The 22,251-nt window shown below is 39.1% G+C and overlaps 1 protein-coding gene and 1 long non-coding RNA gene across 4 annotated transcripts in view; one reads left to right on the forward strand and one right to left on the reverse strand.

Moving 5' to 3' along the window:
- Nucleotides 1-1,010: 1,010 nt before the first annotated feature.
- The window catches only part of TES (testin LIM domain protein), a 46,273-nt gene continuing 25,032 nt past the window's right edge, over nt 1,011-22,251 (forward strand). Inside the window, exons 1-2 of one of the 3 annotated variants that reach the window (XM_042970349.1) lie at nt 1,011-1,226; nt 1,521-1,714. Coding sequence is in view for 1 of the 3 variants with exons in the window: in XM_042970342.1 (XP_042826276.1) it covers nt 1,200-1,226 (27 nt within the window). In the remaining 2 variants the exon portion in view is untranslated. Of the gene's footprint in view, nt 1,227-1,381; nt 1,715-22,251 lie in introns of those variants that run through there. The other 2 variants (XM_042970342.1, XM_042970355.1) reach the window with 2 other exon arrangements.
- Nucleotides 1,609-6,996, reverse strand: LOC122234350. Its single transcript, XR_006212121.1, has 2 exons — nt 6,708-6,996; nt 1,609-2,179 (listed from the first exon to the last, which is right to left on the reverse strand). It is a non-coding gene; the product is annotated as an uncharacterized LOC122234350 (long non-coding RNA).

Below are 22,251 nucleotides of genomic sequence, written 5' to 3' on the forward strand. Positions count from 1 at the left end.
AAAATAGATGCTCGGTTAGGTCGCCTTTTGTCTGCACATTATAATTTTTTGTCATTACCACAAACTGAAAAAGAAATGGGCTCTTGTCTTTTACTTAGCATACTGCGTTTATGCTGCCAAACATGCTGGAGGCATTGCTTAGACTCATGAGCACTAGCTCTGCCTCCAAGACACTAAGAACTTGGGCAGATCCTTAGGCCTCTGTGGTCCTCAGTTCCCAGAAAAATTAGAAAGCTATACTCAGTAATCCCTAGGCTCCTTTCCAGACCCACCAATCCGATGGTATTCATTGTGATCACTCTGGCATGAGGCCAAGAAATAGCTCTGCTGCTCTAGTGCTGCTTGCTATGCCTATGAAACTTCATCAAGGCCTGAGAACATGAGCAGCCTCACACTATTTCAGGTAGCAGGGACAAAGGGCAAACCTCTACTTCCAAAGGAATGGCACAACCTGTCTCTGAAGCGATTCACATCATCCCTGTTTTTGAACAATTGAATGCTAGGAAAACATACATACAATTCTGTTTATAGATCAGGGCTGTGAGATGAAGTTCTTTGCCAGTGCTTGGGGTTATGGACAAAAGCATTTGAGACATGGTCACCTCTACAACTCAATAGCGAAATTAGGGTGCAACGCCCATCACAAAAATCCCTAAAAGTCTCCACTATCTCTTGTCTTTCTCTTTGCTCCCAAAAATAAACCAAGAAGCTAACAGTGAGATAAGTACTCCCCAGGACACATATCTAAGCTCTCAGGCAAACACAGGTACAAGCTGCCAGAATGGAAAGGGGTCTTCCTCATCTTCAGCTAGGGGCTGGGTGGACCCCAATTCCTTTGCGAGAGAATCTGCAGAAGCTCAGTGCACCCACAGAGACCAGGTCTGAGTTTCCCGAACTCGGCCCCGCCCCTCACCTTGCCTGCGACCAGCTTGGCTGCGAAGGTGCGTGCGGCGCTCGGTGATTGGCGGCCGCCCGGCAGTGCCCGGCTGCCATTGGCTGCCTGGGCCTCTTTGTTCCCGGGTCCCGCAGCAGGAAGGCTGCGGAGGACTGGGCAGCGGAAGTTTGACGGAGCCGGTGGAGCGGCTCCGGTAACTGGAGTCCCTGCAGATCCTCCCCCAGTACCCGCAGCGGAGCCAGAGGCCAGGCGATCCTGGGAGTGAGATCGCGGACAGGAGGAGGACCTCCTTTGACACACAAACATGGATCTGGAGGCCAAAGTGAAGAAGGTAGGGGGGCGCGGACGGCGGGCAGCAGCCGCTTCACCTGCGCAGGGTGCCGCCCCCTGGCTGCGGGCAGCGGGTGGGGTGCACGGGCTGCCCGGCGCGAGCTGGCTCCGGGTCCCCTGTGGGCTGGCCCAGGTGCCGGTCTCTCCCGCAGGCAGCGGGGGTGCCTGGCAGCCCCACTAACTCCTGAAATCCGGGAGCGACAGAGAGTCCGGCGCGAGAGCTAGACCGGGCGCGGGACATTTCTTCCAGTCTAACCAAGTCCAACGGTTGAAGGTGTTTGAAACTTTCCTTTAGTCTGTTTCAGCTGCGCCTGTGCCTACCTAAAAAAAAAAAGGATGAGGGCAGGGCAAGTTCGGGCGAGATCATGACACTTCTTCCTGTCTCAGGAAGTTCAACTTTATTAAGCCTTTGTGGTTTAGGAGCACTGATGTGACTTTGACAGTTCAGACCTCCTTCCCTCCCATCTTGGCGGAGCGTGTCTCTCAAAAGTGAGTGCTGATTTCATGCGTTTCCTTCCTACTCGAGGCTAGTGATAACGTGACAAGTGATTTTTTTTTTCTTTTTTTGTTCATTATTGACTTCTAAAGCACTGCCTCCCTCTTAGTGCTTTATCTCTCAAAGAAAATGTTCTTCCATTTTGGCAGCTAGCCCCTAAGGAGAGATTGTCACTACTGGTTTAGAATAAGGAGACGTTTCCGCAAGGCTGTCCACCGCGCCCCTTCTGCCGCCCCTGGGACTTCATGATCCACAGCCCTACCTGAGCTGCTCCCTGGTATGGGAGCTTCACGTCTCCTGGGAGAAAAGGGTGGGCACCAAACTGTGACTCAGAAGGAATGCTGATGTCACATTCCAGTGTAACATTCTTTGTGAAAGGTCTGGTTCCAGAGAATTGGTCCTGTTTACTTTGCGGTAAATTTAAGCTAGCTGCCCTTTATCAAATAGGGAAGGAAGTTCTGCAGAGTGAGAGGAAGGGGGGAAAAAGAACTGAATTTGCTTCTCTTGCCCACTGTGGTTGTCAATATTGCATTATTTTATCTTCTAAAAACAAGTTCCTGACTTGAGCATTAATTCTGTTTCATTCCCAGAAATGGATTTTTGAAAATGTAGGCAAATGCAAAATATTAGGTTAGGAAGATGTTGCAAAATGAAAACTTGCAGTAGAAAAACAGTTCATCACTTAGGACTAGAACCAGCCCTCAAAAAGGAATATAAGGACAGGAAAACATAATGTAAATTATTAATGTGACTGCATTCTATTCTCTTCCTGTTTGGTGTCTTATTCTTCACTTTTAAATAACACTAATATTTTTTGTTAATCTTGCTTGCCACTAGAAAAGCATTTTGTTTGCTGCTTAGTTAGCGTTCTGTTGATGAACACTGCTTATTTTTTCAAGTGGGTAAGAACTACTCATGTCTAAAATTTGAGGTGGGGTCTTGACTGTGCTTATAAACATTGGTACAAAACTACTTTTTTTTAAATTTGGCATCCTTTTGGGAGGGAGGGCTGAATAGGTGAAGCACAGAGGATTCTTTTTAGGGTAATGAGACTATTCTGTACACCACCTCCATGGTTGATACATGTCATTATATATTTGTAAAAATGCATAGAATGAACAACAACAAGCGTGAACCCTAATATAAACTCTGAACTTTGGGGGATAATGATGTGTCAATGTAGGTTCATTGGTTTGTAACAAAGGTACCACTTTGGTGTGGGATATTGGTACAGCAGGAGGATTTGGGGGTGTAGGTATAGGGAGGTATATGGGAACTCCATACCTTGTGCTCTGGAAAAGGATATGTACTTAAAACGGAGAGGAGGAGTCAACATTTAAAAGTGATTTTGAAATTAATTGGGACAAAGAGGAAGTAATTCTGAGGGAGAAAGTCCAAAGTTAAGAATTAGTGTCCTTACAAGGAAAACATCCAGACATTATTTAGAAACAATTTCCTTAGTTTCAAAATGTGGATTATGATAAAAAATGCCCTTTGATATGTGGTGTAACCTTTTCAACCAAGAACCTTATCCTTTTCTCTAATCCTACTCTTCTCCTTCCTCCACCCCAAAGCAAAAAAGATTCTATAAATTTAAAGCTCTTACAATGCCATGATGGTAACAAATCCTTGTTTCACTACCTTGTCATCACTGCTGATTCTCAGGGAAGAGTCCTCAACCCATAAATTGGAAACTATTAAAAGACCCCAAAATGTCCAATTTGACCACCAGCCCTACCCTCTCTGTGCCTTTGTAGGACCCTTGACAGACTTGATATCCTGTGGATTCGACAAAAGTTTCCCAGTACAGAGTTTGGCGATCCTAGCAATACAATTCATAGCTGTAGCCATAATCTCAAAAAGAGACTTGCATTGCCTTTAGAAATTGTTCTCTAACATTCTGGAAGGAAACATTACAAGATTATCTCTGATCTACTAGCAGAGCCTTCTCACCCTGTTTTGCCACCTGGTTTTCAAGTCTCCCTTCTTTTTGGCTTGGGTGTACAAAATAAAGTAATAGTTTGAACAGACTTTTAAAAAAGTCAGGTTGGAAGTTGAAACAAAGACACAAACACTTAAATAAAACTAAACTTGACATCTGTTTTAAGATATGTGGTATTTTTTTCTCTCTAAAACCCTTATACTGTTGATTTCATAAGGAATTTTCCCCAGGCATATGAAAAATGTTACCTTTTTTTCCCCATTAACATTTTGTATAAAAAGAATTAAAAAGGGTTGTCTTGATTCCACAAAAACTTAGGCAGATGATACTATTACAGGATTCTTGGTTTATAAAAGAAGAACTTGGTGTCCACATCATTTGCCCAGATTTGGATTAATTACCAGTCCCACCATCCCAAAGACAAAGGATTTTTATAATTAGATTTTGCTATATTTTGCTTTGTTTGAAGCAGGCGAGCTGTTGCTAGGATGTAGAGCTAGTTTGGTTGTACAGAGTTTTTGTTTTAATAATATTTTGGAGTAGAATTTGACTTCCTTATGTCTGTGCCCTGCTTCTAAGTTATTTGTCTAGCTAGATCTCTTCCTTATGTCTTATGTCTCTTCATTATAATTGACTTCGTGTAAGTAGAGCCCGTGTCTGCTTGGAAAAAACAATGGCCTTTGAGAAGCAGAAACAGAGTCTCATTTTGTGGTGAATGGTAAATCATGGCCCAGAGCCAGCTGTTTTCCTCTTTCTTTGCTATGTTACTCTCCCATGAGAATCACTTTTTTCCCTTTAAAAACATACCAGAGAGAAAGAGAACTCCAATAATTTCCCTTATGCTGCCTGGAATTGCTGCAGGGCTTTTAATTTTACATCTTAGTTTTCACCTCCTTTTCTAACCTTTGTCTTTTGATCCTTCCTAACACCACACCTGGTTTTCTTAGGACTCTCTTCTTTGTTTCTTTAATTTTATTTTAAAAAAAAGATGAGATGCACTTTAACAATTACAGGTCACTAAAAATCCCCTTTCTCAGCACCCAAACTTGTTTTAAAAGCTTCTGTCATTAGCCAAAGAAAAATAGTAAAACCACGCGATGGCAGTTGGCAAGACTACTGAACCACAAAGATTATTTCCATTAGGAATTAGAATGAGACTTTTCTCATAGGTGGCCCTTGATTGAAGTAGAAAAGGTAAGTAAACGGTGACCTGGATGTTCAAATCTACAGTTGGATTCTCGGCTTGAAGCCATCCTTGCTGTGAGAATCATTGGCAAAGCTGGGGGTAATGGGAGGGCAAGGTACTGCCAGGGCTTTGCCTTAGAGGCAGTTACTCTGTCCCTCAGAACGAGTATAGAAGAAAGTGAAGTGGTCCTCAGCTGGGCTTTTATCTCTTCTAACCCATGGTGTGATTCATTACATTAATTGGATATGAAAAGTCACTTTCTCTAACTTGCCCTGAATATTGGTTTGAATAGAACTGTAGTAGGCTTTCTATTGATTTTGTTCCTTTGTGCTATCCTATGAAGTAGAACTGGGGATTTATATCTCTGCTGGCTGTTACCATGTCCCATCACCTTACTCCTTGACTTCGCTTTCTCATCTACAATACTAAATATTACTCATCCTTCAAGACACTCCCCTTCTCCCCCCACCCCACATGCTGTCCTCCAGAAAATCTTTCTTCTTGTTCTAGCTAGATGCAAAATCTTTCTTCTGAATTCCCAAAGCTTGTTCTCTGTAACTCTTAGTACCCTCATTCGTTTCTTCTCCCAGATTATGATTTTCTTCTTTCCTAAATTTCAAGCTTGGGCAATGAATTCTTATTCTATTTACACTTGTATAGTTTTGCTTGTTGTTGAAAGCAATCTTGTGAAGTAGACCTTAGCCTCATTTTAAGGATAAAGAAACAGGTGTAGATAGGTTCTGGCAGTTTCAGATGAACCTAAGTATAATCTTGAACTATAGTCTTCAGAACCCATGCTCCTGCATCATGCCCTCTAGCCCTTGAGTCCTCTTATATACTTGCCTTGTTTGCTAAATATATGCTGAATGAATTACCCTTATATAAAACGAGGAATAACCTAAAACACATTTCAACATTTTTGTTTAAAGGAATTATTTGGAAGAAGTGGTTTCTATTCCAATAAAATTACCACCCTACTGGTTTTCTATATTTTATTTATACTTTATCTGTGTTATATGTTTGCCCTTTCGTGTAATTTGTCATAGACCTTCTTTGGACAAAGACAAAGCCCAAATAAAGTAAAAGTATTGTAAAAAGGGACTTCTTGGAGACTTTTACAAAGAAATTTTACAAGTGCCAATCATATTCTGGACTGTATCCTCTAGGATTCTTCCAACTTCTCCTAGTAGCTTAATATGGTCCTTGAACAACAGTAACCCTGCGTTTGGCTCTCTGCTTTGGGATTTCAGTGACATCTGGAACTGTATAGAAGCACTCATGGGATGGGCTGTAGAAGAGTCCGTTCTCCCTGCTGAATATCTGAGGTGATAGAAAGCCTTACTTATAGTATGGTAGGCTAAGCCTTTCTATCCCCCAGTAGCAAAGTGCTCAGAGGGCCACTGGCACAGCAGACCAGAGAGCTAAGAATGTTGTTGTTGTTGTTGTCATTGTTTTAAATTTCCCATTCTTGATTCAAGAAGATCTTTTAAGAAGCAATGGGAAACACCAAAATGATCAGTGATTTCATGAGGCTCTCCCTGAGCTATAGGATTGATTATACCAGCATTGTGAGCATGGCATTGACTTCATGGACCATCAGAGAACAACAAGGGTTACTGTGAGGGCCCTACTTAGTAGAAAGAGAATGATAAATTGGCAAAAGAGGACTCCTTCCTATGTTCTTTTTTTCTGAGAATTATAAGTAGGAATACAGTTTGGCCCCATGCTAATTTGAATATAAATTTTTTTCAAACCATATTACCACAGTGTATTCAGAAAATAGAAAAGGTCAATAAGTCCCAGTAAATGTAAAGGCCTATAGGGTATAGAAAGAAATATAGTATATCAGCTTTCTCACTTCTGCTTATCAGTGTGATGTTGATAAAATCACTCTGAGCTGAGTTAGTAGATCTTGGTCCACTCTAGGTTTTGTGATGTTGGCCACTTTGGATCTCAGTTTCCATATCTATAAAAATTAATAGGGGAACTGTGATTCTTTTTAACTGTGATAAATATTAGCAGTAGCCTACCAAGTAGACAAAGTTCCATGGTGCCTAAAAATCACACAAGCCAAGAATATATAAATATGTGTGATTTTAATAAAATAGTACAGTGTATAATGTTTAGGTAGTTCTGTGAATTCCATGAGGAAACCTATACATTAAACATTTTTTTTTTAAATCTTAGCTATTTTTCAACTTGTTTTTACTTAAGTTGCCTTTTTAATATTTGTGAGATATTTGAATACATTAAGTTTGATTAATTTAAATGTGTAATAGGAAGCTTCAAATGCATAATAAACTGCTCCTTTACCATAGATCAAATAATTCTAGATGTGATATATCACTTTCCTTGGTATTTAATTACAGGTAAGTGAAAAATAATGGATTTTTTATTGTCTTTAAAAGTTCTCTCTCCTAAAATAAGATGATTTATTCCAAAATTATTAGTATTTTATGTGTCAAGCACTGCTCTAGACTCTGTGAGTGTAGCATGAACAGAAAAGATATGGTATCTTGTATCACAGAATTTACACTGCTAAAAGGAATTAGAGAGCAAAGTAAATGACAAAATAAACGATAAAAAGCACAACTGGGATTATACCCCTTAGTGAACTCCTTACAGGTCAGCAGTACACTAGATTTCTGACATAGAGAATGTGCAGTTTTAGTGGTAATTCTTAGTATCGGTTCCTGGTCTTGTAAACTTTGTAATTAGGAATTCTTCTTTATTTATCTTATTGGCAAATGGAAAATAAATGAGAAAGCAGCTCTTATGTGTTAGAATGTGAAAAAGCTCATGAATGGACAATGCTATAATTAGTTACAATTTTATGCCTATGAAGTTACACAAACTAAGTTCTTCCTGGTTACAAATGCCCTACAAGAGTCATTCCTGGGTTCTGTTTTCTGGTTGTGCCTTTGTTTGGTAACTACTGCCATGAAACTATGATTTTTTTAAAACTCTCTCGTTAGATCATTAATATATGGTAGGAAATTATTTTGCTCTTTACAGGGTGGTGACATTCAGAGAACATTATATAAATCGTGAATTATGAAATCAACTTTTTCAAGGAGACGAAAACAGAAAAAACTAACCAATTGAAAACAGGTTTCAAAACCTCATACATTTTCAAGATTTAAGGTGACCTGATAAGTTCACCTCTGCTCTTTGTATTAAAATTGTCCTTGAGCATTGTTATTAGGGGATTAAATGTAAAGGTTATGCTTTTCAGTTATCCAGCTCTAGTCTTTGACTTTCCTGTAAAAGAGCTGTAGTCATATTTAGAGTTATTTCACCTGTTTTTTCTTAAGTGCCCAATCTACTCAACTTCCTACTTAAATAATAGGGAATTGGGGAGATAAGAGTATGCATGATTATAATTTTCTAATGCAAGTTCATGCTGTGACCCAAAAATGACTTAATTGCTTTTCTCTTTCTTCCTTCTCATCAACCACTATAATCACTACTCATTGCCTCTGACAAAAATATTAGGAAAGAACAGAAGGTGATTGAAAAAAGAACCACAAGAAACCCATGCAGGATATTTGGGGAACATGCTATGGAAGGTTCTTTGTTCCTATCACACTGAGTACATAGGTATAAAAATTGGTTGGTTCCAGGTATTGTGACTTTCATTCTGGTCATATTTTAAAAAGGAGAAGAGCATAGTTTAAGATTTCCAATTTGTCTGGTCCTTAGGTATTCTGCAAGAATGCAGGACTGCTTGGGTTTGGGCCAGGCTTGAAGGGGGAGCTGTATGAAAAGCCAGGCAGCGAGGACCGCTGAGATCTCATCTGCCAAATGACAGCAAGACTACTGCTATACGAATATGTTAAATCTCTGAAATGCTGGATCGTCCTCAGATTACAAGTGATTCAGCTGTGCTTATTATTGTGACATTCTGACCACCATGCAAAACTGTAAAAGAGGTTTCAGGTTGTCGTTTGCATAGTTTCTTATCTAAACAGTGAGCCTTGCAAAAAAAGAGGCTGAAAGCTCAGCACACATGCCTTGGCGCTGACTCCATTAGTAAGTGTGTAGCTACAGTGAATTTGCCCTTCCCTTGATTGAAGATAAAGTGATATCATGTTTCATTGCAAAATGATCATGCATATGTTAGGTGGATTTTTGTTTCTCTGAGTGTAATATCTCAAAGTGTTGATAGAATGAGTCACAAAGTAAAGGTAAAGAATATTTCTTCCTTCATGGGGTAGTGGCCTACAATAAAAATAATTGGGAGTTAAACAAAACAAAGTTACCCTTTGTTTTTCATAGAGAATATTAAAAGGACAATTTAAATGTAAGATTACAAAAAGTAAATTCCATTTCTATCAATATCACCTGTTGAGTTTTATATTCCACAAAACACTGTGATAGCAGCTTTGGTAGATAAAACAAGGCAGACAGGCAAACTAAACTGATCTGTAAGACAGATATGTAAGTTAACTACAACACTGGATAGAAGCAAAGAAGTGCTATAACACAGTATTGCTCAAAATAGCTGTCACTGCAGAATCTGTCATGGGCCAATATTATTTAAATGTTTATTTATTTTGAGAGAGAGAGAGAGAGAGAGAGAATGCAAGTATGAGCTAGAGAGGGGCAGAGAGAGAGAGGGAGAGAATCCCAAGTAGGCTCTGCTGTCAGTGCTGAGCCCGACACAGGGATCCATCTCACAAACCCATGAAATCAAGAGTCGAACGCTTAACCAGCTGAGCCACCTATGCGCCCCATGGACCAATACTTTTAAGAAAACACCATAAAAATGAATTACTAAAAGAAAAAAAAAAAGGCAAATACAAGGCCAATTAAGAAATTATTAAGGGGAGGGGCACCTGGGTGGCTCAGTTGGTTAAGCATCTGACTTTGGCTCAGGTCATGATCTCATGGTTTGTGGGTTCGAGCCTCATGTCGGGCTCTCTGCTGAAAGCTCCTAGCCTGGAGCCTACTTTGGATTCTGTGTCTCCCTCTCTTTCCGCCCCTCCCCTGCTTGCACTCTTTCTCTCTCAAAAATAAATAAGCATTTAAAAATTTTTTTTTACATTATTAGGGGCATCTGACCTAAAATTTCTGTCAAATTGCTAATAATTCCTCATAGCTTACTTTCAGTTTCTTTATATGTCTCTTTACAGACTGATATCCAAGACTTTGCAGATTGCCACATTTTTGAGTAGCACTGCAATAATAGGAATACAGACGACTAGTAAGAAGTCTCAGAAGCAGAAGTAATTAACTTGAATTGGGTGGATTTGGGAGCATTTTATGGAGGAAACAACATCCAAACTAACTCCTATAGGATAAATAAGGTTCCATTAGGCAAAGAAGGCCCTGCAGGAAGAATAAATAGCATGAACCAAAGGAACACAGCTGTGAAAAGTCAGTAAGCCTTTGATAGTCATACCATTAACATTTTCAGTTTGACTCTTCTAAAATAAAGCCAAGGTACATGATCTACAGTGGTTTCTAATTCTACTAGGTTACAGGTTTGAATCGGGGAATTGTGTCACTGAGCTAGTACAGACGCCTACTGCTAAGGATCTATTTCTCTATCCTAACCCTGATTCTTATTTATTACACTATGTCATCTCTTGAAGTCCAGGAGGAAATTTCACACCGGAGTCTATTTTGTGTAGTCTGGATTTGGCTCCAAGTTGTGGGTTGGGACTACATTGACTCCACAGACCTTTCATCCTCCTTAGATCACTGAATATCTTAAGCAAAAGGCTGGAACAGTAGCGGGCATGGCCAACTGTAGGAACCCATTTTAAGCATCTGCTTGTGCCACAGCAGTCATATCTGACATCAAGAAGAGAAGTCCAGTCTAGTGACTATGAGGCTGTGGCAGGGGTGTGAATGTTTAATACCTGGAAATGAAGAATTGGGATTATTACTTCAGTCCGCCACACATACCACAGTGGGATTGTTGAATATTGCAGGCTGAAGTATACTTTTCTGAAGATACCTCAGGTATCAGCAGTCTACACAGTATCACAGTCTACTGATTTTTCAGAGGCTCTTCTGAAAAATTATAAAGGAAAATTAACCTTGAAGTATCCCTTATTTTATTTTTAGAGCATTTTTTTTAACGTTCATTTATTTTTGAGAGAGAGAGACAGAGAGTGAGCAGAGGAGGGGCAGAGTGAGAGGGAGACACAGAACCTGAAGCAGGCTCCAGGCTCTGAGCTGTAACCACAGAATCCAATGTGGGGCACAAACTCACAAACTGTGAGATCATGACCTGAGCTGAAGTCAAACACTTAACCTACTGAGTTACCCAGGCACCCTGAGCATCCTTGTTTTTATCCTTGTCATTCTTCTGTTAGCTTTTAGACTCAGAGCTCTCCAAATTCACTCCAGCTAAGTTATACGGTCTCCATGTGAAGAAATATAGAACTAATTTTTTCTAGAAAATGGCAAGTTGCCAACGGTTTTTAAGGGGGGGGGGGCTACAAATCCTGACCTTTTAAATACTGTGACAAATTGAAAATAGATTTCACAAATGTTCAAATGTTGCTATGTGTTAGACTGTGCCAGGGGTGGCAGAATAGAAAAGTAACTGAAGAGAAATTGGCAGAAATTAAAGAAAGGTGAGGGAGGTAAGACAGATTTTGATGGCTTAATATCCATATTGCTTTTAAGATGTCCCAGGGAAAAACAATAGAGATGTTGTTTGTTAGTACTTTTCTCCTGGATCAAGATGAAGTCAAGGCAGAGGATGGGATCATCCTGTGGGCCACTGTTGCTCACTGCACTGAACACAGGGACTTTAGAGGGAGCAGAAGAGACTTTGATGTCTCCAGACATAAGTTTGAATCCCTAGAAATTTGGACAAGTTTCTTAGTTTTCTTGGCTTCAGGAGAGCTTATCTATAAAACATGGATATTACTTCCTTTTTGGGTTATTGTATAACTAAATAAAGCATATCTTGTAAATACTTAGAATGGTGTTAGCAATTGCTTTATCAGTGTTAATTAAAAAAAAAATTTTTTTTTTTTAGTGTTTATTTGTTCTTGAGAGAGGGTGAGCGAGAGAGGGGCAGAGAGAGAGGGAGACACAGAAACCAAAGCAGACTCCAAGCTCTGAGCTGTTAGCACAGACCTGCATGTGGGGCTCAAAATGTTAAATCATGACCTGAGCCGAAGTTGGATGCTTAACCAACTGAGCCACCCAGTGCCCCAATCAGTGTTAATTATTAATGTTGTTAATGTTCCCTGATCAGTTTTTTGTTTGTTTGTTTGTTTTAGTTAAGTAGACTTTGGCATCAATGAGTAAATGTTGGGAGAACCGAATTGCAGTGGTTATCAGCTTTACAATCCTGGATTCAGTTCTTTGCCCTGGCACTTACAAGCTGTGTGCATTTGGCAAAGTTACTTAACATTCTAAACCTCGGGATCTTGATCAGAAAATGGGTTACAACTATCTGTCTCACAGGGGTGTAAGGATGATTGAAATGAACATTTTAAAGCACAAAGTATGGTGCCTGAACAATAAATAGATGTATCGTGATCATTATCAATAAATACAATCTAGAAGGAAGAAAATCCTGCATAGATCTTCAAACCATTTAATAAGCACCTGAATATATCATCAAGAATTTTATGACAGCACGCTCTCAGGATAAAATTGATACTTGGTGCTTTGTTGGACACAAAAAATATCTAAAGTTCAATAATTGGGATGTATTATATTATTGCATTTAGTTTGTTTCCTTTTTGTAATTTTTAAATTTTGATTTTAATTTTTATAATAAAAGTAAATTTTTTTAACTTTTTTTTTTTTTTTTTTTTTTTTTTGACACAGAGAGAGACAGCATGAATGGGGGAGGGTCAGAGAGAGAGGGAGACACAGAATCCGAAACAGGCTCCAGGCTCTGAGCTGTCAGCACAGAGCCTGACGCGGGGCTCGAACTCATGGACCGTGAGATCATGACCTGAGCCGAAGTCGGACGCCTAACCAACTGAGCCACCCAGGCGCCCCTAAAAGTAAAATTTTTTAAAAAATTTATTCATGTTTATTTATTTTTGAGAGAGAGAATGACAGAATACGAGTGGGGGAGGGGCAGAGAGGGAGATACAGAATCTGAAGCAGGCTCCAGGCTCAGAGCTGTCAGCATAGAGCCTGATACAGCTCGAACCCACAAATGGTGAGATCATGACCTGAGCTGAAGTTGGGCACTTAACTGGCTGAGCCACCTAGGCACCCCAAAAGTAAAGATTTTTTAAGTAATCGTTCCTAGTACTTGTTTGAGCAGGCACCATGTGCTAGTCACTATAGGAAAGATTCAAAGCTATATCAATGAGGCTCTCAGGAGGGGGCATTTGATTTAACATGACTAGGTATTATGTTTTCCTAAACAGAATCTTCCTCAGAGATTTTGTGATAAATTGCAAAAACAGCCACAATACTTTGCAACACTTCCCATTAAAAAGTGGAATCTATTTTCCTACCTTTGACTCTGGGCCGCCAAAAAAGTATGGTAGCAGTGATGTTGTGTGTGCTCCAAGCTTGGACGTCAACAGGCCTTGTCTCCTTCTACTTTCATGGAACCTTGCTGCTACTATGGAGCTAGCCTACCCCAGCCTGCTGGGGGATCAAAGACCACATGTAACAGATGAAATACCTCAGCTGAGGCTCCTCTAGGCCAGCTGTTCCTAGTTGACCTGAAAAGTAACGGCAGATGCGGTGAACCTAGCTGAGACTAGAAAAACCATCCAGCTAAACCCAGTCCAAAGTGCCAAACTGGAAAAGCCATGAGCAGAATATTATGATCATAAACTTCAGAACGAATGGTTATTTTAAGCCAGTATATTTAAGTATTGCTAGGCAGTCAATCATAATTTACACACCCTCTATTGTTAGAATGTAAGTCTTCTCAGCCTCCCACACTGAAAGCTACAGGAAGGGTCTTAGAAAAGGCTTTCTCACTCTGAGTTACCTTCATAGCCCTCTGTATGTGTGGAAAAAAAAAAAAAAAAAAAGAATCAGGACACTGTAGCTTCCCTGACATCACTGGTCACTTCAGAATAGGCTGTTTCTAATATAGTCAGATCTACATTTTATTTCTTTACTAATTGTTCTGTTTATCAAGATAAAGGAAACTTAAATTCATCTGCAACTGACATTTGATCCTAATTGTAAAAAGGTGGTATATGCATGTTTTGAAAGTGGTCTTTTTCCCCTGAACCCTAGACAAATTTAAAATGATGTCTGTGTACCTTTTGTAGTGCAGAAATCTTTGGACTGTGGTCTAACTATAAAATAAAAAGCATGTGAATCCATACCATTTCTCTAATGGATCAAACATCAAAAACCAGTCAGGGGCGCCTGGGTGGGTCAGTCAGTTAAGCAACTGATTCTTAATTTCTGCTCAGGTCATAATCTCATGGTTTGTGGGATCGAGCCCCTCTGTGCTGACAGTGAGGAGCCTGCTTGGGATTCTCTCTCCCCCTGTCTCTACCCCTCCCCTGCACAGGCTCGCTCACTCTCACTCTCTCTTTCAAAATACATAAACATTTTTAAAAAAGAAAAGAAAAAAATGGGTCAAAAATTAGTTAAGGCTCTTAGGTTTACACAGAACACCACATGAACATAATTCTCTTGTTTTTCCAGAGTAAGGGATGGTGTGAAAAGACTATAGACAATAAGTAAATATGCATGCAGCATCTGGAATTAGGGTTTCCTACATCTCTCCCTGCCTTTCCCAGGTTCCGAGGCCCCCAATCTGTGCTGTTAGACTTTGTTTTTGTTCTAAAGGCCCCTGACGCCAATCCTGGGCAAAAGTAGAAAATGCGAATCCTGTCATTTTGTACTTTTTATCCTCCCCCACTCCTCGTTGCCATTCCTATGCCTTCTCTCCATTGGCCTTTACTTTCTGTGTTCCCTTGGATCCTCTGGCTTTCCTGGGTAGCCTCCTGGAATGGCGCTCTCAGCCAGTGCCACAAGCCTCCCCTTCTCTGCTCTGTGAGGACACACCTGCACTGCTCTCTCCCTGCCTGTGCTCTGATTAGATAAGCAGCTAGTGGCAATAAATAACACAAGTGCATAGTCATCTTCCCCACGCCCTCACTCATCTGTTATAACAGGTGACTCCTAAAGAAATGATACTCTAGCCTTTAGGCCTGGCAAAAATGATGCCAATATTCAAGTTTTAGGATATACAGAGTCTTAATAAAGGCCTCTCAATATACAGCTATGTGTGGGATACACTCTTTACAGTCAGCTGTTGAGGTAGTGACACAAGACCAAATTAGGATTGTTTGTTTGATCTAAATTCTTTCAAGGGACTACTACAGACGCCTTTTGGACTCAGATTTTTAAAATGCCTTTTATAGCTAATAATTGGGAAGCTTTGAGGGCTGTGTATAAAAGCACATGCCATTGCAGAGTCCTTCCAGGGAGCCGGAGCTCAGCCAATCCTGTTAAAAAACTATTTCAGCTGCAATCATAACCTATTAATTGTGACATTTTTATAGCCTGCATTGTCTTTCTCAAAGTAACGGATTGAGAGAAGGCCTTTTTTGAGTAGAGTCTACAAAGGAGGTATTCTACTGGTGAATATCTCAAGCAACTTCCTTTAAGCAATAGAATAGAAATAATTTGATAGTAGTCAGCTCGAAACATGTTTATAAGGAACCAGCATAAACTGAACAGACAATACATTTTTAAATCATTTGCTTACCTAAAATGAGTGTAGATTTTTTTAAAAACCTAAATTATTTTTTCCATAGTAAAACTGTGAGGATACATTGGGTTTCAATAGGTAAGCAGTACTAGAAAAATAGTTAGGAATTGCTGACTATAAATATTACCTAATTGGAATTAAGTAATTTGCATCCTGACATCACAAAGAAGGGCTATATATTTTTTTCTTTTACTTAATTCCATCACCAGATAGATTTATGTAATAGAACAAAGTTTATATAAATCTTTTTCCATTTTTAATGTGGAGGAGGACTATGGCATATTATAAAAACAGTGAATTTTTTGTCTTAAACATATTTTTGAAAATTTCTTGCTAATCAAACCTGATATTCTGTATTCTATTTTATGATTGTGTTCTAAAACACAAGAAATATGTGTGTATATATGTACTACGCAAGTGTGTACATGTGCTGAGATTGATGGAAAATAAGACTGAGAGACTAAAAATCATATTCTACCCTGTCTTCCGGAAGACTGTTCCCTGGGCCTGACTGAGTAAATAGCTAACAGACTGAGAGGAATAAGAATATTTATATGTAAGGAGCAAAGCTCTGTGTTACTATGCCCATTTGATTGAAGAGACATTTAAATATTTGAAATGGAAAAAAATAAAGACAAGAGCGGTAGATAAGCACACCCTATACCCCTTCACTTTGTAATATGTCTGTCTCATCACAGATCACTTAGTCTTTGGATTTAAAATCAAAACAGAAAAGAGGTTGTGGAAGGAAGCTTCTAAGATGGCCACCATTGATTCCCAACTCCTAGAATTCATACTTTTGTCTTTTCCCCTCCCCTTGAGTGGGCCGGACCTGGTCAGTTGCTGCCAAAGAGTGTGACATGGCAGAAGTGATGATATGTCCCTTCCGAGATTAAAGGCCACAGCTTCCATCTTGGGTGCTCTCACTCTCTCTGGGATCATTTGCGCTGGGAAAAACCAGCTGCCATGTCATGAGGCACCCCTGTGAGACAGCTTAAAAGTGTGTCTTGGCCCCAGTCAAGCTTTGCGATGCCTGCATCCCTGGCTGACCCTTGATTGCAATGTAGGAAGAGGCCCTGAGCCAGTCCACCTCATTAAGCCACTCCCAGCTGGCTGACTGTGAGATCATAAATGTTTATTTTCAGCCCCTAACTTTTGGGGGTAATTTGTAACCAATACAGAGATTTTCCATTAGAAATGTAGAAATTTCGTGATTTGAAAAACATGACAAGTATTACTTCAGTTTTTGCCTCATTATATCACCCCTGGGCATTATATGGAATCTTTTATATGATGTATAAATACATAACATAGCAAATAATTTTTAGTATTGATGATAAGTCTACATATTTTGAATAAAGATCTTTCAAGTTTGAGATTTAACTTTTTCATTTGTATTTCACTGTTTCTTTTTGTTTTTATTTTTCACTTTTATTTTTTCCAGGGGGTGATATAAAAATACTTTGGATTCATTGTTTCTTTTAAAACATTTTCTCTCTTGTTATACCATTGGAAGAATCCTATTTTGCATCAGGATCCTGGAGATTTTCCTTGACCCACACCCTATTCTTTTGAGGGTCCTCTTGCATGTGTGAATAATCACCTCAGGGCCTTTAGCGTTAGTGCAGCTGGTGTCCAGACATTCAGGTTCCTTGTCATCAGTCTCACATTTGTCTAAGAAGGAGGAGCTCCGGCTAGTGACGAATAGGCAGTCTTTGAGATCAAAACCTATTGTTCCAGAGGAGTTACAGATGAGGAATATTACTCATTTAAATTATTATTTGTCTTCAAACTCTCATTTTGGAGAAGAAAAAATGATGACTTTGTAGTTAAGAGCTCAGGATTTGGAGTTATAATTGCTAAGATTCAAATCTCACTTCTGCCACTTGCTAGCGGGGCAGTCTTAGACAAATTACTCAATCTGTCCAAGTCCCAGTTTCCTCGTGTGTGAAATTGGGAAGATTAACCTTTCCCATAGGTTGTCTTGTGAATTAAATGAAATGGTGTCTGTATTGTGCCTGGCAGTAGTTAACATCTTAATTGGTGGTGGTGGAGGTATAAATACCACTGTCATTAAGTATAAAAAAATATATAATTAGAAATGTTTCAAGATATCATACCAGAACTAAAATTCATTATTGATTTGTAGAAGAAAGCAGCAGGATCTACTTCTGATCTTGTCAAAAATTTACCATAATTACTGAAGTTGTACAGATGTCTTAGGCAATCTGCTGCATCTCAGACTGAAAATAGACAAATTGCTTTGGTGACAGTCCCTGTGTCACTTACTTGATACTGGTACTGCCTTAAGAAATGTAGGGACAGATTGAGTGGGAGTTATCTATTTAATTTATTAAAGTTCCAGGAAGACTGACACAGTACCTCCAGAATAGAATTTATTATAAACTATTTAGGCTGAAAGATCACTTGTTTCCTTTTCTCCTAATGCAATAATCTGTGTGATGGTTTACTACTGTGTGCGAACAAAAAGATGTCACTCCATTTGGCTCACAGTGGATTTTATGATATAGATTCATGTAGGGCTCTGGCTTTGAAAGTTATGGCACTGAAAAACTGAAGGAATGTGGAAATGAATTGTGGAATCTACAGTGAAGAGTTTTATTCCCATTTGTAAGTGCTATTGACAGCTGAAGACTGTTAATTGATTATTCTATTCTTGAGCTATAATCCTTGGTGTCAAGTTAAAAATTATATTGATTTCTATTTTCAAAAAACTAATTTACTCTTTATCTAATCCAAGATCTTTCCATGTTCATGACCTACATTTAGGCATTAGTGGTTAAGAATGGGCCTTCTGCAATACAGCTGACCTGAGGCAGTTAACAATTCTCTGCTCCAGCTTTTCATCTGTATGAAAACGCACATAATAATTAATAGTACTTCAGACTTTCATAGGTTTGCTGTGAGGATAAAATGAGATGATCCGTGTAAAAATCTTAGAACCATGCCTGGCAAAAACCACCCCTACCACAGCTTTCTTCTTCTTCTTCTTTTTTAAAAAAATTTTATTATTTTAATTTTTATTTTTTTGAAAAGCAATGGGAGTTCCTGGAGTAAAAGTATCATGTTAAAAGGTCATTAGATAATTAAGACCAGTATTAAATAAATAAATAGATAAATAAATAAATAAAACTTTCTGGCATTTCTGTCAAGCTCAGCCTCTATGACAAGCATCAGGAGTTCAAATATGAGCAAGAAACTTGTAGTCTAATGGGGTAAACTGATGTGTAAATAGTCATAGCATAGTGGAAAGGGACTAAATAATAGACTGATAGGAATTTAGAACTTGGCTGAGAATAGTCCAACAAGGGGATCACGCAGTAACTGATGTTTGGATTAGGTCTATAGAAAGTAGGATTTTGCCAGATGGAGGGGAAAGGGAATGAGATCCAGCAAAGGGAAAAGCTTTTCTGGAAGCAGAGGTTTGCAAGGGAGGTGTGGGTTGAAAACCAACTTCTCTGCAATGCTAAGGCATGTCGAATTCATTGAACTCATTGAATTCATTGAACTCATCTAACAAGTGGAATGTGGTGATCATCTTTAGGTTTTATTAAAATAATTTTGAGAGTGGCAATAGGATGCTTTCAAATGGAGTGGTCAGCTAGGAAAGTGTGGTCCCAGGCTGACCTGATAGAAGTTTGAACATTGAGCAGTGGAGTGGAGGTGAGGAAACAAAGCATGTAGTTCTTAGAGGACAGACCAGCGAGACTTGGAGCATAGTAAACATGGCTAGACAGAGATAAGGAGGACTCTGGGCCCCAGTTTGTGTGACTAGGTGAGTGGTGATGTCTCTTTCTTCATTCTTCCTCTTATGTATTTCAAACTTTAGTGAGAGATGCACAGTTTTTGTTCTTATAAGCAAAGAAAAAGATAGAGCAATTTTATTAGAAATGGTTAATAGTAGCTCTTAATCATAATAAATTATCTCTTTGTATTCTCATCTAAGAAATTTGCCAAACTATAAAAGCTGAAGGATACCTCTATTTTTATATTTAAGTCTGGGTTTCTGTGTAACCTAGCCTTTTTCTGGGGGTGGAGGTGGGTATTGCCATTGTTGACAGAGCTTGGAAAGCAGCCAAAGAACAAAAAATGGAAAACATTTTAAGTTTTTGTGTCACAAATTAATCAAAATGAATTGATTCAGGTGGGGAGAACTTCACAGATCACAGATCAGTTTTCTAAAAGAGCTATGTGCTGAGAGAGATCATTTTTTGGAAATGTAGTTCCTTTGTTCAGAATATTCATTTATATAAACAAGATCTAAAATGCTCTTTAAGAATATAATATGAATATATGTATATATATCATATGTGATAAGTAGGTAAATAGGCATGTACATGTACAGAGAGAGAGAATTTATGTATATTTCATATAATCTACCTTGGTCTGCTTCATTCCAAAATGATTAAAGAAGTCTTAGTAACACTTGCTTGTTTAGTAACCACATATGATTCTTTGCTCCGGAGGGAAATTTGGTTATGAAAACAGCATGAATCAGATGATCTCACCCTGAATGCTGCATAATATCTTCCAGATTCAAATTATCTCCAAATCAACTCAGACCATGTTTGAAATACCAGATGTTCCGTAACCTTCTTTCCTTTTTCTTTAAAGTATCTGACATGCAATAGCCTTTCCTGGGTCAGAAGGGTCACTTGAAATGTTGCCAACCTATCTGGTTACCTGAAATTATGAATACAGAGAAATTGATCTCATTTCTTATCCTAGAATACTAAGCAGGGGACAAGGGGTGTTTGGAGGCACAGATCATGGTAATGTAAGTTCTGGAGCCTATAGTTAAGGATATTTTAAAAATCTTACTTGTCTAGGACTAGCATTTCAGGATAAATACTATAGTCATTTTTATTTTTTCAGTTGACTTTGGTAGGTATTCCTAAAGCCTGACCATAGCTTTTCCAAATATAGTCAATCCAAAGGATCTGTTTTTTTGGACACTGAAGAAGAAAAATTAATCTGTCATATCCTTGTATTGACGCTGGCCAGAATGTGTTACTAAAATTATATGAAGTAAGTAGAGAGCTCTGGGACCTGTGTGCTTATGAAAAACATGTGTTTTTAGGCACCAAGTGTTGATTCTGCAGGGAATACCATATCACATTTGCTACTAAAATGATTACATGTAACAGAACTGTATCTCAGCTCTCAGAACTTAATTTTTTTGTTTCCTATATAAACAACTCCTCCACACTGAATTCCAAAGGATTCTGACCAATAAGAGGCAATGATCTATTAGCTTTCTCAAATGACTACTGTCTATTTAGTGTTTAGATGTTGAGCAGATGACTATGCCGAATAACCAACTCAGGTAAAGTTAATCTGAAACATGATTTACAGTCATAATTTTAGAATTAAAAAGTTTGTTAGAGTTAATCTAACTCAATCCCTTCATTTCATTATCCACATGAGGAAATCCAGAGAAGAAAATGACTTCTGAAATCCCTAGGCCTAGTAGTAACACCTGGGGACCAGACCACAGTTTTCCAACTCCCTTGAGTGCTCTTTCTACATTTTCACAGTTCTCTGTTTAGCCAAGTCGTTCTTGATCATTTCCTTAATACCTGGGATGACTAATTCTCACAACATACTACCTATGAGCACACATATCTTGGTGTTTATATTAGTCCAGGGATCTGGACTTCACTTTCTCAACAGCCAGGTTGCCAGCACTTTCTGGGCCCTCACTCCCCTGCACACACTCTGGGTGTCATCAAGTAACACCTTGTCTGTTCTTACCCCTCACCAAGAATTCTCAAGCGCGGACACCTGGGCAGAGAACAACCTATAAGATCTGGATGCCTGAGAGTAACCACCAAGGCTCTTGAGGAAAGAAGGATGCTAACCAGAGGGTTCAGCCTGTGCTAAGAATAAAGGGGAGGGAAGAAGTCTAGGCAGAAGAGTCCTGGGTCCTGCACTTCAGGGAATCCTCCATACAGAAGTGAAGGAGGGAGAGAAATTGGCTGAGCCCTTAGGGTAAATAGAGTTCCATACTCTTGCACTGGAAGAGCCAGGGAATCTCAGCTTCTGTGACCTCTGATCAAAAAGGTCTGGAATAGGAGAGAAACTGCTCGAGGCAGCTCTGGCTCTGAAACTCATTTTACAATAGAGTGGAATTTGTACACTTGCCTTCACGTGATATGTTTGACTTGGGAAGGGAAGGATAACAGATGCCTAGATGCCTAAGTTGTGGCAGAAACAGAAACGGAAGAAATTTGCCTCATACCAGTAGAACTATGTCTGCTCTTGTACAATTTTATCATATAAATTGGATTTAACAGGATTAGAGAACACATTGCATTCTAGATGTGGAACTAGGCACACACTAGAGTGTGAACCACATTTCTTTGTTATTAGTGGCACTATGCTTTTTTCTCCTAACAGAGGTTTATAAAGAGGGTAAGAATGTGGAAGAAGTTCTCACCCAGTAAGTGGCATGGGTTAGAGATCTTCATTGCTGGGAATCAAGCAGGTTTTTTTATACCTATATATTTATAGCTATAAAAATAATTTCTTTTAATGAAATTCCTCTAGGAAAACAAGTTCATTCCCAGTGTGAAACTTACTAATCATGATAGCTGCGGACAATGGTTTTAAAAACTAGGTGTCTTTTTTATTGTGGGTTTATTTTTAAGTAGAACTGCTTTCATTGAATTGTGGCAGGAGAGTGTATCATACTGCC

Source organism: Panthera tigris, chromosome A2 (genome assembly GCF_018350195.1).
Source record: "Panthera tigris isolate Pti1 chromosome A2, P.tigris_Pti1_mat1.1, whole genome shotgun sequence".
In the NCBI taxonomy this organism is placed as follows: domain Eukaryota; kingdom Metazoa; phylum Chordata; class Mammalia; order Carnivora; family Felidae; genus Panthera; species Panthera tigris.